At 36.1% G+C, this 26,194-nt stretch overlaps 1 protein-coding gene across 7 annotated transcripts in view; it reads left to right on the forward strand.

The window, feature by feature from the left end:
- The window catches only part of LOC137618047 (uncharacterized), a 590,306-nt gene that overhangs the window by 485,162 nt on the left and 78,950 nt on the right, over positions 1–26,194 (forward strand). For all 7 annotated transcript variants that reach the window (XM_068347975.1, XM_068347979.1, XM_068347981.1 and 4 more), the window contains 2 exons: positions 9,351–9,441; positions 11,711–11,763. In XM_068347975.1, the coding sequence (XP_068204076.1) occupies positions 9,351–9,441; positions 11,711–11,763 (144 nt within the window). The remainder of the gene's footprint in view (positions 1–9,350; positions 9,442–11,710; positions 11,764–26,194) is intronic.

Consider the following 26,194-nt stretch of genomic DNA (forward strand, 5'->3'; position numbering starts at 1 on the left):
TTCTTCTTCTTCTTATTATTATTATTATTATTATTATTATTATTATTATTATTACTAGCCAAGCTACAACCCTAGTTGGAAAAGCAAGATGCTATAAGCACAAGGGCTCCAACAGGGAAAAATAGCCCAGTGAGGAAAGGAAATAAGGAAATAAATAAATGATGAGAATAGATTAACATATTCTAAAAACAGTAACACCGTCAATTAATTTCGAAGTACTACTGCGTACTTGTACTTTGGTGTACTTTATCCAAAATATTACAGATTAATCCTTGGGTCATACCCATCATGAGTACCAAATTTGGTCAAAATCGGTACAGTAGTTTTTATGTAAATTTGCCTACAAACAAACAAACAAAATATACTAAACAGAGGTGAGTTCTCTCTCTCTCTCTCTCTCTCTCTCTCTCTCTCTCTCTCTCTCTCTCTCTCTCTCTCTCTCTCTCTCTCTCTCTGTTCTTAAAATATTTTATTTCAATTGGTCTTTACTTCTCATATAGTTTATTTATTTCCTTATTTCCTTTCCTCTCTGGGCTAATTTTTCCCGTTGGAGCCATTGGGCTTATAGCGTCCTGCTTTTCCAACTAATTTTGTAGCTTAGATAGTAACAACAACAACAACAACAACAACAACAACAACAACAACAACAACAACAACAACAACAACAACAACAACAACAACAACAACAACAACAACAACAATAATAATAATAATAATAATAATAATAAAACAGTTGACTATGAACTTCATATTTTCTTATCATTTTCAGCTTCACCTATTATTATTATTATTATTATTATTATTATTATTATTATTATTATTATTATTATTATTATTAGCCAAGCTACAGCCCTAGTTGGAAAAGCAAGATGCTATAAGCCCAAGGGGCTCCAATAGGGAAAAATAGCCCAGTGAGGAAAGGAAATAAGGAAATAAATAAATGATGGAACAAACTAACAATAAACCATTCAAAAAACAGTAACAACATCCAAAATAGATATGTCATATATAAACTATTAACAACGTCAAGTGCATTATCCCAGTTTTCTCCCAATCTGGAAATTAGACCCAATTAGGAATGACATTCGATAGCTTTCAGATAAATATTCCTTTTATCGGTGCGATATTTTTTATTTTGAATGAAAATATCCTTTATGAACAGATCTTCATATTTTCTGGGTCTCCCGGAGATAGAGAAGTCAAGAGGGGAGATGGCTTACCCCCCCCCCCCCACCCCCCACCCAGGCGGCATTTTTCATGGGTTCCTGGTTGTCTTGAGGCAGCTGGATTTGTTTGAGAGAGAGAGAGTTCTTTTTCTTTACATATTAAAATTCCCTCTCGAGGTGTAGTGTCGTCCTTAATAATTTATCTCTCTCTCTCTCTCTCTCTCTCTCTCTCTCTCTCTCTCTCTCTCTCTCTCTCTCTCTCTCTCTCTCTCTCTCTCTCATGTTTTGAGGAAATAGTGCGGCTTGTATATATATATATATATATATATATATATATATATATATATATATATATATATATATATAACAGGGTACATAAGACTAAATGAACATAAAAACCATTTTATACTGATTGGCAATATTTCAACTCTATTACTGATGAAGTGGTAGGCGAGTTGCGTATTCATGTTCAATATTACTATTATTATTATTATTATTATTATTATTATTAGCTAAGTTAGAACCCTAATTGGAAAAGCTAGATGTTATAAGCCCAAGGGCTCCAACAGGAAAAAATAACCGTGAGTTGTAAGGAAATGAGTAGACGTTTTAAGAAGTAATGAATAATTGAAATATTTTGAGAACAGTAATGACTACTCTGGTATGGATTGAGTTGTTGAGTTTTTGATTAATCATCATATACATTATGTTAGGGTCTATTATTATGTCTGCTTTGATCCTCAGTAGTCTATTAAATTTTTTATTCCTGATCTAGATATTAATCTTTGGCACCGTCGTTCAAATAGTTCATTATGCATGTTGCATAAGATTTTTCATAACTCTGACCATCCTTTACATTCAGATCTCCCCGGACAATTCTATCCTGTTCGTAATACTAGGCAAGCAGTTAATTCTAATAGCCAGGCCTTCTCCGTCATGAGGCTCAATACTACACAGTAGTCTAGAAGTTTTATCCCAGCTGTGACCAAGTTGTGGAATGATCTTCTTAGACTGGTAGCTGAATCAGTAGAAATTCAAAAGTTCAAAGTTGGAGAAAATGTTTTTATTTTGACCAGGCTGACATGAGTCTTTTTATAGTTTATGTAGGACATATCTGTTTTTTATGTTATTAATAGTTTATATATGACATATCTGTTTTCGCCGTTATTAATATTTTATATATATCTGTTTTGACGTTGTTACTGTTTTTAGAATGATTTATTGTTAATTTGTTCTCATCATTTATTTATTTCCTTATTTCCTTTCCCCATTGGGCTATTTTTCCCTATTGGAGCCCTCGGGCTTATAGCATCTAGCTTTTCCAACTAGGATTGTAGCTTGGCTACTACTACTACTACTACTACTACTACTACTACTACTACTACTACTACTACTACTAGTAATAATAATAATAATAATAATAATAATAATAGTCAACTAGTCTTTGTAGACGTTAAGACATTTGCTTTGTGCTAGATTTTTCAGATTCATATTCACAGTTTGATTGTTGATGATAATTTCAAAATCTACCATAATTTTTTCTCACTTCCAACTGCTCTTGAAATAAGATTGACATATTTCTAGCCTCACTCAAGTTCATTGTAACTTTCATCTCGTTATCGTGTGAATCGCCCTATCTTTCAGTTATATCATAAATCGTTTATACTCTACTAATATATTTAATAATAGATGCCCTAGTTTCCCTACCATAATTTCATATATATCATTGCCTTGTATCTTGTAAAAACTGGAATTACCGTTTATTTATTTGAGTGTATATATAGATGCCTGAACTACCAGAGAATTTGCTTTTTAATACGTTTTAAAAAGGCTTAGTCTTAATTTTTTCCTAGACACCATAGAGTAAAAAATCCGACTCGAAACCATTGGTACAAGCCGATTTTTTAAAATTCATTCATGAAATTTCCGTTGATGGCGGACTGAAAATGTAAATTTATGATAATGTATCTCATATTTGAATAAGATTGTTCTGTAGAAGTACCCGGCAAAGCTTAAACAACAGGTTTGTGTGTGGGAGTTACCCTTACATGAGTTAGGGATGAAGTAAAGCCCGTTCTCTATGAAGTTGGAAGAAGGAAAATGGGTATTTTGGAGCTATAACTATACTATTTTGAATCATGACAGATTTGAAGAACACTCGCTAGTGTTAAAATATAACAGTTGAATTTTGAACAAGAGTGTGTGTGTGTTATTTATTAATTAATATTATAGTTATCGTTACAATTATGAAAATTCTGTTCTTGTTTACGATTTATGTGATATCAGCAATGGCATATTGACAACGGTGAGTTTTGTCTACTTTTTGAGTTCCAATCTCTCTCTCTCTCTCTCTCTCTCTCTCTCTCTCTCTCTCTCTCTCTCTCTTTCGTGCTCAGTAACATATAAAAAAACTTATTTAACAGTGCAAATTATGATACATATATAACTATAGCTATTCCATACTTAATAAAGTGTAGTGACCTCTCAATCATAAGGTTCAATACTACACAGTACTCTAGAAGTTTTATTCCCTGCGTTTAGTACTATCACTATTATCATCACTACATCCTCTTATCTTATCCATTATTACTGTTTATCCGTTAGTTCTTGTACATAACTACTATTACAGATCAGCTAACCAATTTAGTATAATTCTGATACTTTAGAGGAACTGATTGAAAGCCTCTTTGGTGAAAAGATGGCTAAGTATTATTATTATTATTATTATTATTATTATTATTATTATTAATATTATCATTGGTATGTTATTATCATCATTATTATTATTATCATTATTATCATTGGTATATTATTATTATTATTATTATTATTATTATTATTTTTATTATTATTATCATCATTATTACCATCTAAGCAAACAGTAACTTATTTCTGGCAAAAGCTTTTAGTTTTATTAAGTCTCCATCAGTGCTGTGTAATATTCACAAGGAAATGATGCTGTTACTGTTTTTAGAATGATTTATTGTTAATTTGTTTTCATCATTTATTTATTTCCTTATTTTCTTTCTTCACTGGTCTATTTTTCCCTATTGGAGCCCTCGGGCTTATAGCATCTTGCTTATTCAACTAGGGTTGTCGCTTGGCTAGCAATAATTATAATAATAATAAAAAAAAACAACCAGAGCTACATGTGTTGTAGTTGTTGATTAAGACTTGTATAATCCCAGTACCCCCCCCCCCCCCAACCACTACCACCATCAACACTACTACCACTACCTCTACCACTACTACTACCACTACCACCTCAACCACTATCACCACTCCTTATCAGCATTCAACAAACCCCGGGCACATTGAGTCAAAATCTTTAATTGTCTAAGCTGCCTCATATCCAGTGCGTGCTAAATTCAAATTGTGGGTAAAAGATTAATATATATATATATATATATATATATATATTTAGCGCTTTGATAAATGATGAAAACAGGACAGATATGATAAATTAAACTAATTTTGGATATAAAAATGTAAAACGAAAATTGTGTATATATGCTGTGTTTCAAAATGGCTGTGATGAATAACATCAAAGTGTCAGTAATTGGAATTTAATTAAAGAATTTTAAGCCATTAGTTAGTGTTTGTACCCAGACACATATGTGTATATATATATATATATATATGTATATATATATAGTATATATATATATATATATATATCATCATTATTATTATTACCAAGTTACAACCCTAGTAGGAAAAGAGGTGTGTATATATATATATATATATATATGTATATATACACCTCTTTTCCTACTAGGGTTGTAACTTAGTAATAATAATAATAATATATTATTATTATTATTATCATTATCATTATTATTATCATTACTAAGTTAAAACCCTAGCAGGAAAAGAGGTATTTATATATATACATATATATATATATATATATATGTGTGTGTGTGTGTGTGTGTGTGTGTGTGTGTAATGTATGTATGTATGTGAGCGTGTTTATCTGTGTATGCATGGTGCGTTGATGTATGTGAAGGTAAAACCTTGGGAAATGAGTTGTCATTCATTTACCACTTCGAATCATTTTATAGTCTGGCTAACAAAAGAAGTAAAATGAAACCCGAAATTATTTTAGCCTTTCTCACGAGCCTAATATTTATAAGCTCATAACTAAAATTTAAACTTTAATGCATAGATGTTATGATAAACTTTAATGCATAGATGATATGATAAACTTTAATGCATAGATGATATGATAAACTTTAATGCATAGATATTATGATAAACTTTAATGCATAGATGATATGATAAACTTTAATGCATAGATATTATGATAAACTTTAATGCATAGATGATATGATAAACTTTAATGCATAGATGATATGATAAACTTTAATGCATAGATATTATGATAAACTTTAATGCATAGATGATATGATAAACTTTAATGCATAGATATTATGATAAACTTTAATGCATAGATGATATGATAAACTTTAATGCATAGATGATATGATAAACTTTAATGCATAGATATTATGATAAACTTTAATGCATAAATATTATGATAAACTTGAACCCTACTGTGTAGCTTCATTGTGTAACAATAGCTGAATGAAGAATCCACGTCTTTGAAAGTTTTTTTTTTTTTTTTAATCTTTTTGATTATAATTATAATTAATATTTATTTATTGTCATAAGGTTCATAGAGGATACATGGACTACTTTTTTTGAATGGTTATACTCGCAAGCTTATGTGAGGTTAAGAGTTTTAACTTTTTTCAGAAAAGTTTTTTGCTTGGGAGTTGCTGAAAACCTATTTCGGGTTCGTTTTTGTCTCGTGGTACTAAAAAGTTTCCTTAATACTTAGCCCCAGTCAGGGTTTTATAGTAAATATATTTTAATATAAAAAAATTAATATTCTCAACTTGCAATCCTTGGCTTAGACAACGACATGATGATGATGATGTAAATATATTTACCGAATTCACCATTTTGTTGTTATCAATGTTCGTTTCCTGTGCATAATACACTCCTAGTTGGGACCGAGCCATTGTAGTCAGTTGGAGGTTTTTCGTTCAAAATTCGTTTTTGATGTATAAAATATGGTGCTGTACAAGTGTTTTGTAATAGTATTTATCTGTTGAAGAAATCAAAACAGACGAGTGAAAGATTGTGAAAGAATCTAGTGGGAAATGGTGTAAAGATGGCGTGAAATGTGCAGTGTTCAAAATTGAGCATCGACCAAGTCTTGCTTCCGATGTGTGTCGTCTCATTCGATGTAGGATTATTTGTGAGACTATGACCATGAAATCCGTGTACTTCAGCATTCACTGACAATGGTAATATCAAGGCTTTGGAAGTCACACTGTTGGTGAAAATCCAAGTCCAAAATAATAATATTGAAGCACCAAAAGAAGTTCGCTGCAACTCTCCGACGGTAATGGCTGTGCTATGTGGCAAAGAGCTCAGGGCTCTGCGCTGATTCATGAGGCTCTAGGTACACGGACGTAACTACTATTTTTTTTTTTTTTATTGAAGTTGTCACATCAAAAGATGTTCGGCAGAAGTCGGAAATCAAGTGTGGAGAATTTGTCCGCCATTGGGGCAGACAAGACCCAAATGCGGCACAACGCCCAGAGTCGGCACCAATCCCGAACGACCTCACCTCGCAGGTCCTCTTTCCATGGGTCAGAGAGGGAGAAGGACTGCCAGGGACGCAGGACGCCTCCGGACGACACGCCCAGAAAGATCAAATATGCCACGGCGCCCGTCATACACCACGACCATTCCCGCAGGTCGTCGACTTCGTCCGCGCCTGTTTCCACCAAGCCCGTCCCTCCTCCGAAGTCCAAGAACATCCCTCAGGCGCCATATCAGAAGACCTTCATGGTGCTGCTGAAGGGCAAGGACCACAAGAGGCGCAGTGCCGACATGACGGACGTCCATCCTCCCGTTTCTCCCAAAACGAACGTCTGTTCAGGATCGCCCGCTGGGGCAGGATTACCTCCTTCGGGTTCTCCCCTTCGGCACGTCGTCCATACGGCGGCGCCCTTGCAGACTTCCGATCCTTTTCAGAATGCTGAACCGTTTCATCCTCCCAAGGTTGCCCACATACGGGCGGCTTACCAGAGCAATCAGTGAGGGCAATTAGTTTGTGTTTATACAGAATTATATTTTACGGAAGGATACACAACAATGTTCTTACACTTCTTAAAATATTCTATTTTCCTTGTTTCCTTTCCTCACTAAGCTATTTTCTCCGTTGGAGCCTCTGGGCTTATAGCATCCTGCTTTTCCAACTAGGGTCGTAGCTCAGCTAATAATAATAATAATGATAATAATAGTACACGTTTTTTTTTTTTTTTTTTTTTTTTTTTTTTTTTTTTTTTTTTTTTGAAACGAGACAGCAAAATTTCAAACATCATTGGCAATATTCACGCCTTCTCCATCTTCCTCTGTCCTATACATCTTGTTCTCTTAGTTAGCTTCTTTTCCTTCATATCATTCAATAATATATATATATATATATATATATATATATATATATGTATATATATATATGTATATATATATATATATGTATATGTATATATATATATGTATATATATATATATATGTATATATATATATATATATATATATATATATATATATATATATATATATGTATATATGCAGAAGAACCACAGGGAAAACGAAAGTATGAAATATACGATTAAGTCCTGACTAGTTTCGTGATACTTCTTCAGTCCTCTGGAGAAGTATCACGAAACTAGTCAGGACTTAATCATATATATATATATATATATATATATATATATATATATATATATATATATATATATATATATATATACATATATATATATATATACATATATATATATATATATATATATAATTTATATATATATACATAATTTATATATATACATATATATATACATATATATATATATACACACATACATACACACTTTCTCTCTCTCTCTCTCTCTCTCTCTCTCTCTCTCTCTCTCTCTCTCTCTCTCTCTCTCAGAGAATTTCCATCAATCGTGGAAGCTCCTTCCCATCCTTCTGCCCTGCACAACACGAGCTATTATAAAGTCATGTATTAGAAACCTTTTTTGGGGGTGGGGGGGGGGGATTTGCAAAAGGGAAAAAGGAACCGAAAAGAAAGACATTTCGTATTAGATAAAAAAAAAAAAAAACATTGTTGTGAATTGGAAACCACTGCAAATAAATCTGTGTACAATAATTATGACTCCATACCCCAGTAGTTTTTTTTTTTTTTTTCATACCCAAGTAGTTTTTTTTTCATACCTAAGTAGTTTTTTTTTCATACCCAAGTAGTGTTTTCTTACCCCAGTAGTTTTTTTTTCATACCCCGGTAGTTTTTTTTTTTATACCCCAGTATATTTTTTCATACCCCAGTATATTTTTTCATACCCAAGTAGTTTTTTTTTCATACCCCAGTGGTTTTTACATACCCATGTAGTTTTTTTTCATACCCCAGTAGTTTTTTTTTCCTACCCCAGTAGTTTTTTTTTTCATACCTCATTGGTTTTTACATACCACTGTAGTTTCTTTTTCATATCTCAGTGGTTTTTACATACCCATGTAGTTTTTTTTCATACCCCAGTAGTTTTTTCCTACCCCAGTAGTTTTTTTCCTACCCCAGTAGTTTTTTTTTCCTACCCGAGTAGTTTTTTTTTATACCCCAGTAGTTTTTTTTTCATACCCCAGTAGTTTTTTTTATACATTTAAAAAGAATTAATTTATTTTTTTTATTAGGCTATATACATTTACAATTCTTATAATTTATAATATATATGCATCATAACATATTTACATGAATGATTTCTTTATTTAACATGTACTGTATTTACAATTGCAACTTTTAATATTCATCCAAATATGTTTTTGAATTACAAATATATCGACTCGTGAATATTTTTTTCAACATACCTTTTAAATCATATTTCATTTACATCTTAAGTATACATTATTCTAGTTTATAAGTGTTTTTTTAACATTAGTATTAATTTTTTTTTTTTTTTTTTTTTTTTTTTTTTTTTACGGTATTGCCATACACGACTCCACTAAATGGGACTTATGTTATCTTGATTAATGACCTTTGCCTTTTACTCATTCACTGTTCCATTTGCATATGTATTAATTATCCATGTTTTTTATTTCCCTAACAGACCGTTAGCGGCGCTATCCAAGAATCCCCACAAGAAGAAGTCCGGAGCTATCAATCGGTCGGAGAGCTGCAAGGAGAAGCAGCATGCAAGGGTTGGTTGACACTTCTTTTATACTTAACAAAATTCTCATTATTATTATTATTATTATTATTATTATTATTATTATGAGTCAAGCTACAACCCTAGTTGGAAAAGCAAGATGCTATAAGCCCAAGGGCTCCAATAGGGAAAAATAGCCTAGTGAGGAAAGGAAATAAATAAATGATGAGAACAAGTTAACAATAAATCATTCTAAAACAGTAACAACGTCACAAACAGATATGTCACATATAAACTATGAAAAGACTCATGTCAGCCTGACCTATTGGTAACCTGACTTATTGGTAACGTCCCCGCCTCATGATTGCCAGACTTGGGTTCGAGTCCCTCTCAAACTCTTTAGTTCATTTTGTGTCTGCAACCTTTCCATCCTTGTGAGCTAAGAATGGTGACTCGTGTTGGTTAGGGGGAGCCTATAGTTTCTACCTGCTGAGTCATCAGCAGCCATTGCCTGGCCCTCCCTCTTCCTAGCTTGGGTGGAGTGGGGCCTAAGGCGCTGATCATATAGTATATATGGTCAGCCTCTAGGGCATTGTCCTGCTTGCTAGGGCAGTGTCCCTGTCCCTTGCTTCTGCCATTGAGAGCTGAAAGGGCTATTTTCTTTTTATTGCTTCAATGTCCTCTAAAAACATTCTTCTTCTAGGAGAAGGACACTCCAAAATCACACCTTTGTTCTCTAGTCTAGGGTAATGCCATAGCCTCTGTACCATGGTCTTCCACTGTCTTGGGTTAGAGTTCTCTTGCTTGAGGGTACACTCAACCAAATTGTTCTATCTTATATCTCTTCCTCTTTATAGTTTATAAAGTGATATTTATTTTAATATTGTTGCTCTTCTTAAAATATTTTATTTTTCCTTGTTTCCTTTCCTCACTGAGCTATTTTCCCTGTTGGAGCCCCTGGGCTTATAGCATCCTGCTTTTCCAACTAGGGTTGTGGCTTAGCAAGTAATAATAATAATAATAGTTAAAAAGACTACTTGGATATACATAGACTAAGAAACTTTTTAAAGATATTCATAAATTGCTGAGATGTGAGTATTTGAAAATTTGCTAATTTCCAAACGTGTTTTTCCTGTGATTTTGATTATTCCTACTCGTCCCCAGGAGACCCTTAGTAATGTGAACGCCTCATTTTATTATTATTATTATTATTATTATTATTATTATTAATTGCTAAGTTAGAACCCTAGTTGGAAAGGGAGGATGCTATAAGCCTAGGGGCCCCAACAGGGAAAATAGCCCAGTGAGGAAAGAAAAGAAGGAAAAATAAAATATCTTAAGGACAGTAACATTAAAATAAATATATCCTATATATATACTATAAAGCCTTTAACAAAACAAGAGGAAGGGAAATTAGATAGAATAGTGTGCTCGAGTGTACCCTCAAGCTAGAAAACTCTAACCCAAGACAGTGGAAGACCATGGTACAGAGGCTATGGCACTACCCTAGACTAGAGAACAATGGTTTGATTTTGGAGTGTCCTTCTCCTAGGAGAGCTGCTTACCATAGCTAAAGAGTCTCTTCTACCCTCATCAAGAGGAAAGTAGCCACTGAACAATTACAGTGCAGTAGTTTACCCCTTTCACACTGATCAGGTGATGTGTGCCTTCTTAAAAGTATTATAAGGCAAGAATTCAAGCATCAGCTGCAACTTAAAGTTGTTTTTTTTAATTGTGAATACTGTATACATATTTTAGTGACTAGGAAACAGGGGGGGGGGACGTTCAGACATAGATGGCCTCAATGCTGGGAATCTTTTTATAGTTTATATATGACATATCTGTTTAGACGTTGTTACTTTTTTTTTAGAATGATTTATTGTTAATTTGTTTTCATCATTTATTTATTTCTTTCCTCTCTGGGCTATTTTTCCCTATTGGACCCCTTGGCTTACAGCATCTAGCTTTTCCAACTAAGGGTTTTAGCTTGGCTAGTAATGATCATAAAAATAATTAATTGGAGTTATGATCGCTGATACAGGGCCTTTAGAATTGGAGTTTAATGAAAGATTGATTTTGAAGTGTCCTTCTAGAAGAAATCAGTGAGAAGAACCATTTGGTAGAAAGAGTAGTAGTAGTCAGTAGTGACAATGATATTGATCAGAACAAAATGGGAAAGATGCTTAATACCGGAAGGCTTAGAAATCGCGCCAAGTTTATATTGCTCTTGAGAAATAGCTGGATATTGTTAATTTAATGTTTTTTTTTTTAATTAATAGCCTATTATCATTTTAATTATTCTTTTTTTTTTCTTTTGGCAGAAGCGGACGAGAGAGAATAGGAAACATAGTGACCCCAACATTCCCACCTCCGGGTAAGTACATATATTATGTTGTTGACTGAGGGTTTTCTGGCATTCTGACATCTTGGGTCATTGACGCCGACACGGCTTGTAATATATGAGGACTAAAAGAATTAAAGTGTCCACGTCTTGTAATATCCGAGGACTTACAGTGTCCATGTCTTGTAATATCCGAGGACTAATAGAACTTAAGTGTCTACGTCTTGTAATATTCGAGGACTTACAGTGTCCATGTCTTGTAATATCCAAGGACTAATAGAATTTAAGTGTCTACGTCTTGTAATATCCGAGGACTTACAGTGTCCATGTCTTGTAATATCCGAGGACTTACAGTGTCCACGTCTTGTAATATCCGAGGACTTACAGTGTCCACGTCTTGTAATCTCTGAGGACTTACAGTGTCCATGTCTTGTAATATCCGAGGACTTACAGTGTCCATGTCTTGTAATATCCGAGGACTTACAGTGTCCACGTCTTGTAATATCCAAGGACTTACAGTGTCCACGTCTTGTAATATCCGAGGACTTACAGTGTCCACGTCTTGTAATATCTGAGGACTAACAAAACTAAAGTGTCCACGTCTTGTAATATCCGAGGGCTTACAGTGTCCACGTCTTGTAATACCCGAGGGCTTAAAGTGTCCACGTCTTGTAATATCCGAGGACTTACAGTGTCCACGTCTTGTAATATCCGAGGACTTACAGTGTCCACGTCTTGTAATATCTGAGGACTAACAAAACTAAAGTGTCCACGTCTTGTAATATCCGAGGGCTTACAGTGTCCACGTCTTGTAATACCCGAGGACTTACAGTGTCCACGTCTTGTAATATCCGAGGACTTACAGTGTCCACGTCTTGTAATATCCGAGGACTTACAGTGTCCACGTCTTGTAATACCCGAGGACTTACAGTGTCCACGTCTTGTAATATCCGAGGACTTACAGTGTCCACGTCTTGTAATATCCGAGGACTTACAGTGTCGTCGTCTTGTAATACCCGAGGACTTACAGTGTCCACGTCTTGTAATATCCGAGGACTTACAGTGTCCACGTCTTGTAATACCCGAGGACTTACAGTGTCCACGTCTTGTAATATCCGAGGACTTACAGTGTCCACGTCTTGTAATATCCGAGGACTTACAGTGTCCACGTCTTATAATATCTGAGGACTAACAAAACTAAAGTATCCACGTCTTGTAATACTGGAAAACACCTTAGTTCTGTTAAGTGTTAGAAATGTGCTAATTTTTAGTGTAGGCGATGTATACTTAATATAGTTCATAATGCAATTAGAGTGCGAGGTATTCCCTTTTTGAGCATTGCCACTTGGCACTTCTTGTGTTCGTCTTCTCTTTGTGGACAGTCCACACCAGTGTTCTCTCCTATTATTATTATTATTATTATTATTATTATTATTATTATTACTTGCTAAGCTACAATCCTATTAGGAGAGGCAGGATGCTATTATTATTATCATTATTATTATTATTATTATTATTATTATTATTATTATTATTACTTGCTAAGCTAAAATCCTATTTGGAAAAGCAGGCTGCTATAAGGCCGGGGGCCCCAACAGGAAAAATAGCCCAGTGAGGAAAAGAAATAAGGAAAAAATAAAATATTTTAAGATTGGTGTAAGGTTGTATAAGAAAATCAACGTGTTTTTATAGATTTTTTTAGGGGGGTGGTCGTTTACTTTGTGCGAAAGTTGATTTAAGTACTTGAAATTCATTTTTGTATCATTGCTAACTTTACCCAGCATTGTGGAGGAGGTCTACCGTCGGTATTTGTTGTCGTTATTGTACACATGACAACATACAACTAGAAGTTCCATTGGTGGTTTGTATGTAGCTATCAATTTCCATTTTATGTTCGCATTTTGCTCATTACTTACTTTGCTTAATTTGATGGCAGCTTTTCCGGTCCCATACAGCAGGAGAACCCCACTCTCTACAGGACCTCCACTGTCGTTTTACCTTGTTCGTTCAAAGTATTTAAAGTTTTATATCGCGTATTGTTCATTTACTCTTAAATTGCCACTGTCAAAAGACTCATGAAATAGGAAAGTCTTCAGTTTCCTCTTGAAAGCCTTAATGTCTTCAATCATTCGAATGTTTCATGGGAGCTTATTATATAGTATCGGGGCCGCATATTTAAAGGCTCAGGAGCCCAAAGTGAACATAAATTACAGTGTTTCTTTTTAGAACATTTATTTTAGATATATCTTACAGAGGGGACACTTTAGTCGTGAATATGTAGCCGGGTAGTTGATCATTTCTACAAAATATTGGTGTTCGTTATTGATTGATTGATTGATTGATTTGAAGTTGTTTTTGCATCCTTTGGTGTTCGTTAACTTCCGTAATGTTTGGCTAATGTTTTGATCGACATACGGGACAGTAATCTTTCTCGTGGTTGTCTACCGTGTAATTGAGATATAGTACAGCTTTGGTTTTTTATTATTATTATTATTATTATTATTATTATTACTTGCTAAGCTACAACCGTAGTTGGAAAAGCAGAATGCTATAAGCCCAGGGGCTCCAACAGGGAAAATATTATTACATATGTTTGTTTGTGGCATTGTGGTATTGTTTCCATACGCGTATATTGATTTAATGAGGTCAGGTCCTTATCCTAACATCATTATTATTATCATTACCGCCTCCACTTTATATACAGTGTATATATATATATATATATATATATATATATATATATATATATATACATATATAAAGTGGAGAGAGAATTTAATGTATGAGTTTATACAGCGCGCATGTTTGATGCTGTACGATATGTTGAATGTCACTGGACATGCAGTGTTATATACATATCAATCTAGAAATCACTCATTTTGTATTTGATTATAGCGAGGTTGTTCTGGCGTATGTTGTTTATTTATAAGCCGAGATACTATTAGCCTGTGGTATAATTTGGCAGTCTGTTTTGGCTGAAGCAATGGATGGCAGTTGGGTGGGTGGGTGGATCGGTTGGCGATCGAGGAGAGATACTGGTAGTATCAGATCTTGTTCTGCCTTGGAGTAATGATCATCATCTTCCTGTGGTTAGAGGTTCCTTCCTGTGGTTAGAGATTCCTGTCGGTTGGCGATCGAGGAGATATGCTGGTAGTATCAGATCTTGTTCTGCCTTGGAGTAATGATCATCATCTTCCTGTGGTTAGAGGTTCCTTCCTGTGGTTAGAGATTCCTGTCGGTTGGCGATCGAGGAGAGATGCTGGTAGTATCAGATCGTGTTCTGCCTCGGAGTAATGATGATCATCTTCCTGTGGTTAGAGATTTCTTCCTATGGTTAGAGATTCCTGTCGGTTGGCGATCGAGGAGAGATGCTGGTAGTATCAGATCTTGTTCTGCCTTGGAGTAATGATGATCATCTTCCTGTGGTTAGAGATTCCTGTCGGTTGGCGATCGAGGAGATATACTGGTAGCATCAGATCTTCTTCTGCCTTGGAGTAATGAAGATCATCTTCCTGTGGTTAGAGGTTCCTTCCTGTGGTTAGAGATTCCTGTCGGTTGGCGATCGAGGAGAGATATGGTAGTATCAGATCTTGTTCTGCCTTGGAGTAATGATGATCATCTTCCTGTGGTTAGAGGTTCCTTCCTGTGGTTAGAGATTCCTGTCGGTTGGCGATCGAGGAGATATACTGGTAGTATCAGATCTTGTTCTGCCTTGGAGTAATGAAGATCATCTTCCTGTGATTAGAGGTTCCTTCCTGTGGTTAGAGATTTCTGTCGGTTGGCGATCGAGGAGAGATACTGGTAGTATCAGATCTTGTTCTGCCTTGGAGTAATGATGATCATCTTCCTGTGGTTAGAGATTCCTGTCGGTTGGCGATCGAGGAGAGATACTGGTAGTATCAGATCTTGTTCTGCCTTGGAGTAATGATGATCATCTTCCTGTGGTTAGAGATTCCTGTCGGTTGGCGATTGAGGAGAGATGCTGGTAGTATCAGATCTTGTTCTGCCTTGGAGTAATGAAGATCATCTTCCTGTGGTTAGAGGTTCCTTCCTGTGGTTAGAGATTCCTGTCGGTTGGCGATCAAGGAGAGATACTGGTAGTATCAGATCTTGTTCTGCCTTGGAGTAATGATGATCATCTTCCTGTGGTTAAAGGTTCCTTCCTGTGGTTAGAGATTCCAGTCGTTGGCGATCGAGGAGAGATGCTGGTAGTATCAGATCTTGTTCTGCCTTGGAGTAATGATGATCATCTTCCTGTGGTTAGAGATTCCTGTCGGTTGGCGATCGAGGAGAGATGCTGGTAGTATCAGATCTTGTTTTGCCTTGGAGTAATGATGATCATCTTCCTGTGGTTAGAGGTTCCTTCCTGTGGTTAGAGATTCCTGTCGGTTGGCGATCGAGGAGAGATGCTGGTAGTATCAGATCTTGTTCTGCCTTGGAGTAATGAAGATCATCTTCCTGTGGTTAGAGGTTCCTTCCTGTGGTTAGAGATACCTGTCGGTTGGCGATCGAGGAGAGATACTGGTAGTATCAGATCTTGTTCTGCCTTGGAGTAATGATGATCATCTTCCTGTGGTTAGAGATTCCTGTCGGTTGGCAATCGAGGAGAGATGCTGGTAGTATCAGATCTCTGCCTTGGAGTAATGATGATCATCTTCCTGTGGTTAGAGGTTCCTTCCTGTGGTTAGAGATTCCTGTCGGTTGGCGATCGAGGAGAGATGCTGGTAGTATCAGATCTTGTTCTGCCTTGGAGTAATGATGATCATCTTCCTGTGGTTAGAGATTCCTGTCGGTTGGCGATCGAGGAGAGATACTGGTAGTATCAGATCTTGTTCTGCCTTGGAGTAATGATGATCATCTTCCTGTGGTTAGAGATTCCTGTCGGTTGGCAATCGAGGAGAGATGCTGGTAGTATCAGATCTCTGCCTTGGAGTAATGATGATCATCTTCCTGTGGTTAGAGGTTCCTTCCTGTGGTTAGAGATTCCTGTCGGTTGGCGATCGAGGAGAGATGCTGGTAGTATCAGATCTTGTTCTGCCTTGGAGTAATGATGATCATCTTCCTGTGGTTAGAGGTTCCTTCCTGTGGTTAGAAATTCCTGTCGGTTGGCGATCGAGGAGATATACTGGTAGTATCAGATCTTGTTCTGCTTTGGAGTAATGATGATCATCTTCCTGTGGTTAGAGGTTCCTTCCTGTGGTTAGAAATTCCTGTCGGTTGGCGATCGAGGAGAGATGCTGGTAGTATCAGATCTTGTTCTGCTTTGGAGTAATGATGATCATCTTCCTGTGGTTAGAGGTTCCTTCCTGTGGTTAGAAATTCCTGTCGGTTGGCGATCGAGGAGATATACTGGTAGTATCAGATCTTGTTCTGCTTTGGAGTAATGATGATCATCTTCCTGTGGTTAGAGGTTCCTTCCTGTGGTTAGAAATTCCTGTCGGTTGGCGATCGAGGAGAGATGCTGGTAGTATCAGATCTTGTTCTGCTTTGGAGTAATGATCATCATCTTCCTGTGGTTAGAGGTTCCTTCCTGTGGTTAGAGATTCCTGTCGGTTGGCGATCGAGGAGAGATACTGGTAGTATCAGATCTTGTTTTGCCTTGTAGTAATAATCATCATCTTCCTGTGGTTAGAGGTTCCTTCCTGTGGTTAGAGATTCCTGTCGGTTGGCGATCGAGGAGAGATGCTGGTAATATTAGATCTTGTTCTGCCTTGGAGTAATGATGACCATCTTCCTGGGGTTAGAGGTTCCTTCCTGTGGTTAGAGATTCCTGTCGGTTGGCGATCGAGGAGAGATGCTGGTAGTATCAGATCTTGTTCTGCCTTGGAGTAATGAAGATCATCTTCCTGGGGTTAGAGGTTCCTCCCTGTGGTTAGAGATTCCTAGGAAGATTTTCTTATGGTATTGATGTACTAAAAGCATTATTACCCTTTTTATTTGTATTATATTGACACGGTAAACTTGAAAAAACATTAAAACAGATCTTTCATATGTAAACTATAAAGAGAGACTTATGTCAGTCTGTTCAACATAAAAACATATGAAAAAGAGTTCAGTAGTATTTAGTTCTATCTTTTTGCTAGATTCATTTTACACATAATTATTTGGAGTCATGTCATCTACATGCACGTTTACTGTGTACATCATCCTGTGGAAGTCTGTATGTGTACTGTATGTTAGGCAATGTGCGTGTGATGATGGTTCAGCTATAACTTGACACATCCTGTGTTCCCTCAGTTTTCAGACGAACATTCGTAAAGGTTTTTGTAGTTTACATTAACCTTAAGGTATAATGTTGGTTCTCTCTCTCTCTCTCTCTCTCTCTCTCTCTCTCTCTCTCTCTCTCTCTCTCTCTCTGCCCAAGATCATAGACTTTCTAAACGTTTAAACTGATTTTCTCTCCCCAAGAGCAAATAAAGCCGCGGATGGATTAAAAAAGTCTTGGAGACATCCAGAATACCTCTCTCTCTCTCTCTCTCTCTCTCTCTCTCTCTCTCTCTCTCTCTCTCTCTCTCATTATTTTTATGGTTTAGTTTCTCGTATTGCAAAATAATGGCGCACACTGTCTAGCGAAATAAAGAATGCAAAACCAGCCCGAAGCCACGATGTTCAATTCTTACGTCTGACGAATATCCTTTAGGCTTTCAATTTTGGTCACTACTGAATGTGTCTGATGTAAATTCTCTCAAGGGGTTAACTACTGCACTGTAGTTGTTCAGTGGTCACATTCCTCTTGGTAAGGGTAGAAGAGACTCCTTAGCTATGGTAAGCAGCTCTACTAGAAGGAAACTCCGAAATCAAACCATTGTTCTCTAGTCTTGGGTAGTGCCATAACCTCTGTACCATGGTCTTCCAATGTCTTGGGTTAGAGTTCTCTTGCTTGAGGGTACACTCGGGCACACTATTCTAATGAATTTCTCCTCCTCCTGTTGTGTTAAAGTTTTAATAGTTTATTTAGGAAATATTTATGTTAATGTTATTGTTCTTAAAATTTTCTATTTTTCCTTGTTTCCTTTCCTCAATGAGCTATTTTCCCTGTTGGAGTCCCTGGGCTTATAGCATCCTGCTTTTCCAACTAGGGTTGTAGCTTAGCAAATAATAATAATAATAATAATAATATAAACGGTAGACTGTGTAAGAAAGGGCCTTGTGATCTGGTACCTCTCGGACGGATGTTAGCAGTTCCTGGCATTCTGTCCTCAAATCTTCGAGCTGAAAATGAGGTCTGGTTGACGGAAAGATTTCTTCTTCTTCCTGTAACTCTTCTTGGGATCTTAATCCCCCCCCCCCCCCCTCGATTCAGGGTCGAAATCTCAATTTTTTTTTTTTGCTAAAGGGGTCGTGACCCCCCCCCCACCTCCTTTTTTCTGTTTTTATTTATATATTACGTTTGTCAAACAATCGTCTAGAAATTTCTCGGTTAAAGGCACCTTTTCTGTCCTTATTTAAGTCTTTCATTCGTCGAACAATTTTATGGAAATTTCTCAATTAAGGGCACATTTTTATCTTATCTCTGACCTTCGTCAAACAATCGTTTAGCAATTTCTAGGTTAAAAGCACATTTTGTCTATTTATTTCTGGCCTTCGTCAAACAATCGTCTAGCAATTTCTAGGTTAAAAGCACCTTTTCAGGCCTTATTTATCTCTATTATTGTTTCAACAATCGTCTAGAAATTTCTCAGTTAAAAGCACCTTTTCAGGCCATATTTATCTCTGTTATTGTTTCAACAATCGTCTAGAAATTTCTTAGTTAAGAGCACCTTTTCTGGCCTTATTTATCTCTGTTTTTGTTTCAACAATCGCCTAGAAATTTCTTAGTTAAGAGCACCTTTTCTGGCCTTATTTATCTCTGTTTTTGTTTCAACAATCGCCTAGAAATTTCTTGGTTAAAAGCACCTTTTCAGGCCATATTTATCTCTGTTATTGTTTCAACAATCCTCTAGAAATTTTTTAGTTAAGAGCCCCCTTTCTTGCCTTATATATCTCTGTTATTCTTTTAACAATCGCCTAATAATTTCTCGGTTAAAAGCACCGTTTTTGTCCTTATTTATCTGTTATTGTTTCAACAATCGTTTAGAAATTTCTCGGTTAAAAGCACCTTTTCTGGACTTATTTATCTCTTATTGTTTCAACAATCCTCTAGAAATTTCTTAGTTGAGAGCCCCCTTTCTTGCCTCATTTATCTCTGTTATTCCTTAAACAATCGCTTAGAAATTTCTCGGTTAAAAGCACCTTTTCAGGCCTTATTTATCTCTGTTATTGTTTCAACAATCGTTTAGAAATTTCTTAGTTGAGAGCCCCCTTTCTTGCCTTATTTATCTTGTGTTATTCTTTAAACAATTGCCTAGAAATTTCTCGGTTAAAAGTACCTGTAAGTACAGACCTCCCTGACTATGAATTACCAACACAAAGTGGTACCAAAAATATTGTATACTTAATGTATACAGTATACCTTCCTGGTTAACCTATCTGTCGGGGGAAGTGGATAAATGCAGTTCTAATTGACTTTGCTTTTCATTCTTTATCAATTAATTTATAGTTATTAACGCTCTCTCTCTCTCTCTCTCTCTCTCTCTCTCTCTCTCTCTCTCTCTCTCTCTCTCTCTCTCCCAAGATCCTAAAAACTATGTAAACGTTCAAACTGATTTGCTCTACCCAAGAATAAATGGAGCCTCTGCGGATGGACTAAAGAGTCTTTGATACATCCAAAATCCTTGTACATCTCTCTCTCTCTCTCTCTCTCTCTCTCTCTCTCTCTCTCTCTCTCTCTCTCTCTCTCTCCCAAGATCCTAAAAACTATGTAAACGTTCAAACTGATTTGCTCTACCCAAGAATAAATGGAGCCTCTGCGGATGGACTAAAGAGTCTTTGATACATCCAAAATCCTTGTACATCTCTCTCTCTCTCTCTCTCTCTCTCTCTCTCTCTCTCTCTCTCTCTCTCTCTCTCCCAAGATCCTAAAAACTATGTAAACGTTCAAACTGATTTGCTCTACCCAAGAATAAATGGAGCCTCTGCGGATGGACTAAAGAGTCTTTGATACATCCAAAATCCTTGTACATCTCTCTCTCTCTCTCTCTCTCTCTCTCTCTCTCTCTCTCTCTCTCTCTCTCTCTCTCTCTCTTCTCCCAAGATCCTAAAAACTATGTAAACGTTCAAACTGATTTGCTCTACCCAAGAATAAATGGAGCCTCTGCGGATGGACTAAAGAGTCTTTGATACATCCAAAATCCTTGTACATCTCTCTCTCTCTCTCTCTCTCTCTCTCTCTCTCTCTCTCTCTCTCTCTCTCTCTCTCCCAAGATCCTAAAAACTATGTAAACGTTCAAACTGATTTGCTCTACCCAAGAATAAATGGAGCCTCTGCGGATGGACTAAAGAGTCTTTGATACATCCAAAATCCTTGTACATCTCTCTCTCTCTCTCTCTCTCTCTCTCTCTCTCTCTCTCTCTCGTCACTGACACTGTGAACTGTGTCGTCCTAAGGTTCCCTAAGTGTAAAACAGTCCCCGTCTCTCTCTCTCTCTCTCTCTCTCTCTCTCTCCCTCTCCTCTCTCTCTCCTCACACACTCTCCCTCTCACTCTCCCCCGTCGCTTTCCGGCCTTTGATAAGTAATGTGAGTTCGTGATTTCCGGTTAAAAGATATGAAAGGCCGCTGTACGATGAAGGTATTAATCAGATTCTTGTAAAAGAGAGAGTGAGAGAGAGAGAGAGAGAGAGAGAGAGAGAGAGAGAGAGAGAGAGAGAGAGAGAGAGAGAGAGAGAGAGAGAGGAATATGTACATTTACACGACTGATTTATGATTTTTTAATTTCAAGATTAAAATTTCTCCATTTATATATGGACGTAAACTATATAAAATATTTCAACATTTATCTTTTAATGACGGACTGAAATTTTTAAAGTTTTTTTTATGTTAATAACCCGGTTCAGATGTGATATTCCTTCCTCTCTCTCTCGACACACACACACACACCCTGCAGCCAGTTTTATCCCATCAATAGACCAGTATTAGAACAAAAAATGGCTGTTCAGTTTTGGCCAGCGCGTCTGTCCAAAATTGCGATGCAAGAACATGAACTTTGTTGTTGAAAATCTATTTATATGGCTAACCCCCCCCCCCCCTCTTCGTTTTTCTTCTCTGTACACTTATGCAATTTTAGTGTCAGTTTGATTCTTATTTATGTCAAGAGGTAGAGTATGTATGATGCTAATAAATGTACCGAACTAAAAAAAAAAAAAAAAAAAATGCCCCCAAAGCTTTGGTCGTACTCTTATTATTATTACTTGCTAAGCTACAACCCTAGGTAGGAAAGCAGGATGCTAGAAGCCCAGGGGTTCCAACAGGGAAAGTAGCCCAGTGAGGAAAGGAAAGAAGGAAAGATAAAATATTTTCAGAAGACTAACAACATTAAAATAAATATTTTTTTATATAAATTATAAATACTATAACAAAACAAGAGGAAGAGAAATTAGATAGAACAGTGTGCCCGAGTGTACCCTCAAGCAAGAGAACTCTAACCCAAGACAGTGGAAGACCATGGTACAGAGGCTATAGCACTACCCAAGACTAGAGAACAATGGTTTGATTTTGGAGTGTCCTTCTCCTAGAAGAGCTGCACAGTATTCAAGTAGTTTTATCTGGCAATGACGAAGGTGTGGAATGATCTTCCAGTTTAAAAAGTTGGATGCTTAGCCGGACTGAGGTTCGAGTCCCGCTCAATCCTTGTAGTTTCTTATAGCGTCTGCAACCTCACCATCCTTGTGTGATAAGGATGGGGGGTTTTGAAGAAGCCTATAGATCTACCTGCTGAGTCATCAGCAGCCATTGCCTGGTCCTCCTTTTTCATAGCTTGGGTGGAAAGGGGCCGTGGGCACTAATCATATACAGTATGTATGCTGAATTGTCCAACTATAGAAAAATATATTAATGTACGTAACCCTTCAAAAATGACTTTTAAATGTTCAGATAGATATGGAAACGCGCGCTTGCGCGCAGATTCAACCTTACCCCCCTTTCCAACTACTACACGGCAGTTTGGGCAATTTGTGGGAGATTGCTGTTTCTAAGTGGTTGCCGCTCAGCAAGACAGGAAATTACATTATACACACACACATATATATATATATATATATATATATATATATATATATATATATATATATATATATATATATATATGTGTGTGTGTGTGTGTGTATGTGCATGTGTGTGTGTGCATGCGTGTGCGCGCGCGCATGTGTTTGTAAACAACGTGAACGTTGTAATATGGATGTAAAAGCTGAATTTAAAGTTGAAGAGTTGCGAAGTCAGGTATTTGGAACGTAGAAAAAAATAAATTCTATGCATAACTTCTATCCTATTGACAAAGCTTTTCATTAACTTCAATAATATTGACAAAGCTTTCTATAGTGAATACAGTTTGAACTCGTGGAGACATGCCGATCTGAATCAAGGTATTGGAACCGTAATATGGATGTCTTTGGCTCTTAGAAATACTGTCTTCGGACGTAGTTTAGCTGGCTCTTAGAAATACTGTCTTCGGACGTAGTTTAGCTGGCTCTTAGAAATACTGTCTTCGGACGTAGTTTAGCTGGCTCTTAGAAATACTGTCTTCGGACGTAGTTTAGCTGGCTCTTAGAAATACTGTCTTCGGACGTAGTTTAGCTGGCTCTTAGAAATACTGTCTTCGGACGTAGTTTAGCTGGCTCTTAGAAATACTGAGAATGTACAAAGTCGTGGAAGAGTGCATGGGTAGAAGCGCTTAGTTGTTTGACCGGTTATGACTCATGAATATTATTTTGATAAATAAGGTATGGCTGAGGCCATGGAGTCGGGGTGGAGTCGGCCAATCCTAGTGGCTTCAGTGGAGTCTCCCTCATACATGCGGTCGCTTTCAGTTGTCTTGCGATTATTATTATTATTATTATTATTATTATTATTATTATTATTACTATTAACTGGCTAAGATACAACCCTAGTTGGAAAAGGAGGATGCTATAAGCCCAATGGCTTCAATAGCTGAAAATAGCCCAGTGAGGAAAGGAAATAAATAAGTTACAAGAGAAGTATTATTATTACTGTTGCTATTATTATGATAATGATAATACTAATAATAACAATAATAATATTGAGTATTTAGAATTATCTCTCTCTCTCTCTCTCTCTCTCTCTCTCTCTCTCTCTCTCTCTATATATATATTATATATATATATATGTATATATATTATATATATATATATATATATATATATATTATATATATATGTATCTATATATATATATATATATATATATATATATTATATATTATATGTATATATATATATATATATATATATATATATATATATATATATATATGAAATCATCATCATCATCACCTCCCACGCCTATGGACGCAAAGGGCCTCCATCCTTAGAGGATTCATTGAGTAAATTCATCAAAGGATAGCCGATTTCTTGTGATGTCCAGTGCCCCTCTAACTAAGGCAAGTGTGTGTATGTATGTATATACATATATATATATATATATAAATATATCTATATATATATATATATATATTATATATATATATGTATATTATATATATATATATATATATATATATATATATATGAAATCATCATCATCATCACCTCCCACGCCTATGGACGCAAAGGGCCTCCATCCTTAGAGGATTCATTGAGTAAATTCATCAAAGGATAGCCGATTTCTTGTGATGTCCAGTGCCCCTCTAACTAAGGCAAGTGTGTGTATGTATGTATATACATATATTATAATATATATAAATATATCTATATATATATATATATATATATATATATATATATATTTATATAGATATATATTTATATATATATATATATATATATATATATATATATATATATATATATATATATACATATATATATATATAAATTTACAAATTTAGACATGAGTGGGTTTGCCTCTATTGCATCAATTTCTTTTTTTTTTTTTCAATTATCGATGGAAAGAATGACAGTTAATCATTTGATCACATCATAACCGTCTTGGTCGAAAGGGGGTTTCAGAAGTTAGGTCTTCAAGACAGGAACTGTCTTCAAGACAGGAACTGTCTTCAAGACAGGAACTGTCTTCAAGACAGGAACTGTCTTCATGAACCATCTCATTTTCTTGAACAGGAAATGTCTGTGCGATGACGAGAAATGTTCCTTATTAATGGCATTTGTTTAAAAGGTTTAAAGGCCGCTCATGAATGGCAGAGGCAAGGGACAGTGACATTGCCCTATCAAGCAGGACGAGGCCCTAGAGACTGACCCTATATAAATATGATCAGCGTCCAAGCCCCCTCTCCACCCAAGGTAGGACCAGGGAGGGCCAGGCAATGGTTGCTGATGACTCAACAAATAGACATATAGGCTCCACCAAACCCCCCCCCCCCAACCTTTGGTCGCAAGGATGGTAAGGTTCCAGACACTAATGGCACTAACGAGACTGAGCAGGACTCGAACCCCAATCAGGCCACAACAACCCTGGTTGCATTCCATGTTTATTCATGTTTGTTTTATTGCAAACTTTGAAAATAGAATTTATTTTCAACGCTCTTTACTTGCTATAATTGTTATTACCAACCAAACCCAGCTGATCCTCCCTCGTCAGGCTGGGAGGAGCGAAGAGTAGATTTTTTTTTTTTTTTTTTTTTTTTTTTTTTTTTTGTCGGCTACCCCCCCCCAAAATCAAGGGAAGTTTAATGGTAGATAGAGAGATATAATCGTCGTAATTTACTTGTCAATTATCTTCGTTAATTACCTTTAAAATTTTTCATGATCTAAATATAGTTACTTGTGTTACTTGAGGGTACACTCAGGCACTCTATCTGATTTCTCTTCCTCTTGTTTTGTTAAAGTATTTATAGTTTATATAGGAAATATATATTTTAATGTTGTTACACTTCTTAAAATAGTTAATTTTTCCTTGTTTCCTTTCCTCACTGGGCTATTTTCCCTGTTGGGGCCCCTGGGCTTATAGCATTCTGCTTTTCCAACTAGGGTTGTAGCCTAGCAAGTAATGATAATATATATATATATATATATATATATATATATATATATATATATATATATATATATAGCTGCTATGCCACCTGGAACCACAGAATCGAGAATTGGGTATCAGTGCCCAGTCATTGAGAGAGAGAGAGAGAGAGAGAGAGAGAGAGAGAGAGAGAGAGAGAGAGATGAGAGAGAGAGAGAGAGAGAGCGTACTAGACACCTTTGTTGCTGGAGCGAAGTTTTTGGTTAACTTTGAATTTTGCACTCTTTTTTTTTTTTTTTTTCGGCACGAGTTCCGTGTCCCGAGTTTTGTTAGCGACCGATCTAAGTCATGTTTACACGACTGGCTTGAGTTGCCAACTAACCATTTTTTTCAGATATCTAGATTTAGCATCTAAAAAAATTGTCTGTTGGTAACTTTTG

The sequence above is a fragment of the Palaemon carinicauda genome, chromosome 24 (assembly GCF_036898095.1).
Source record: "Palaemon carinicauda isolate YSFRI2023 chromosome 24, ASM3689809v2, whole genome shotgun sequence".
In the NCBI taxonomy this organism is placed as follows: Eukaryota; Metazoa; Arthropoda; class Malacostraca; order Decapoda; family Palaemonidae; genus Palaemon; species Palaemon carinicauda.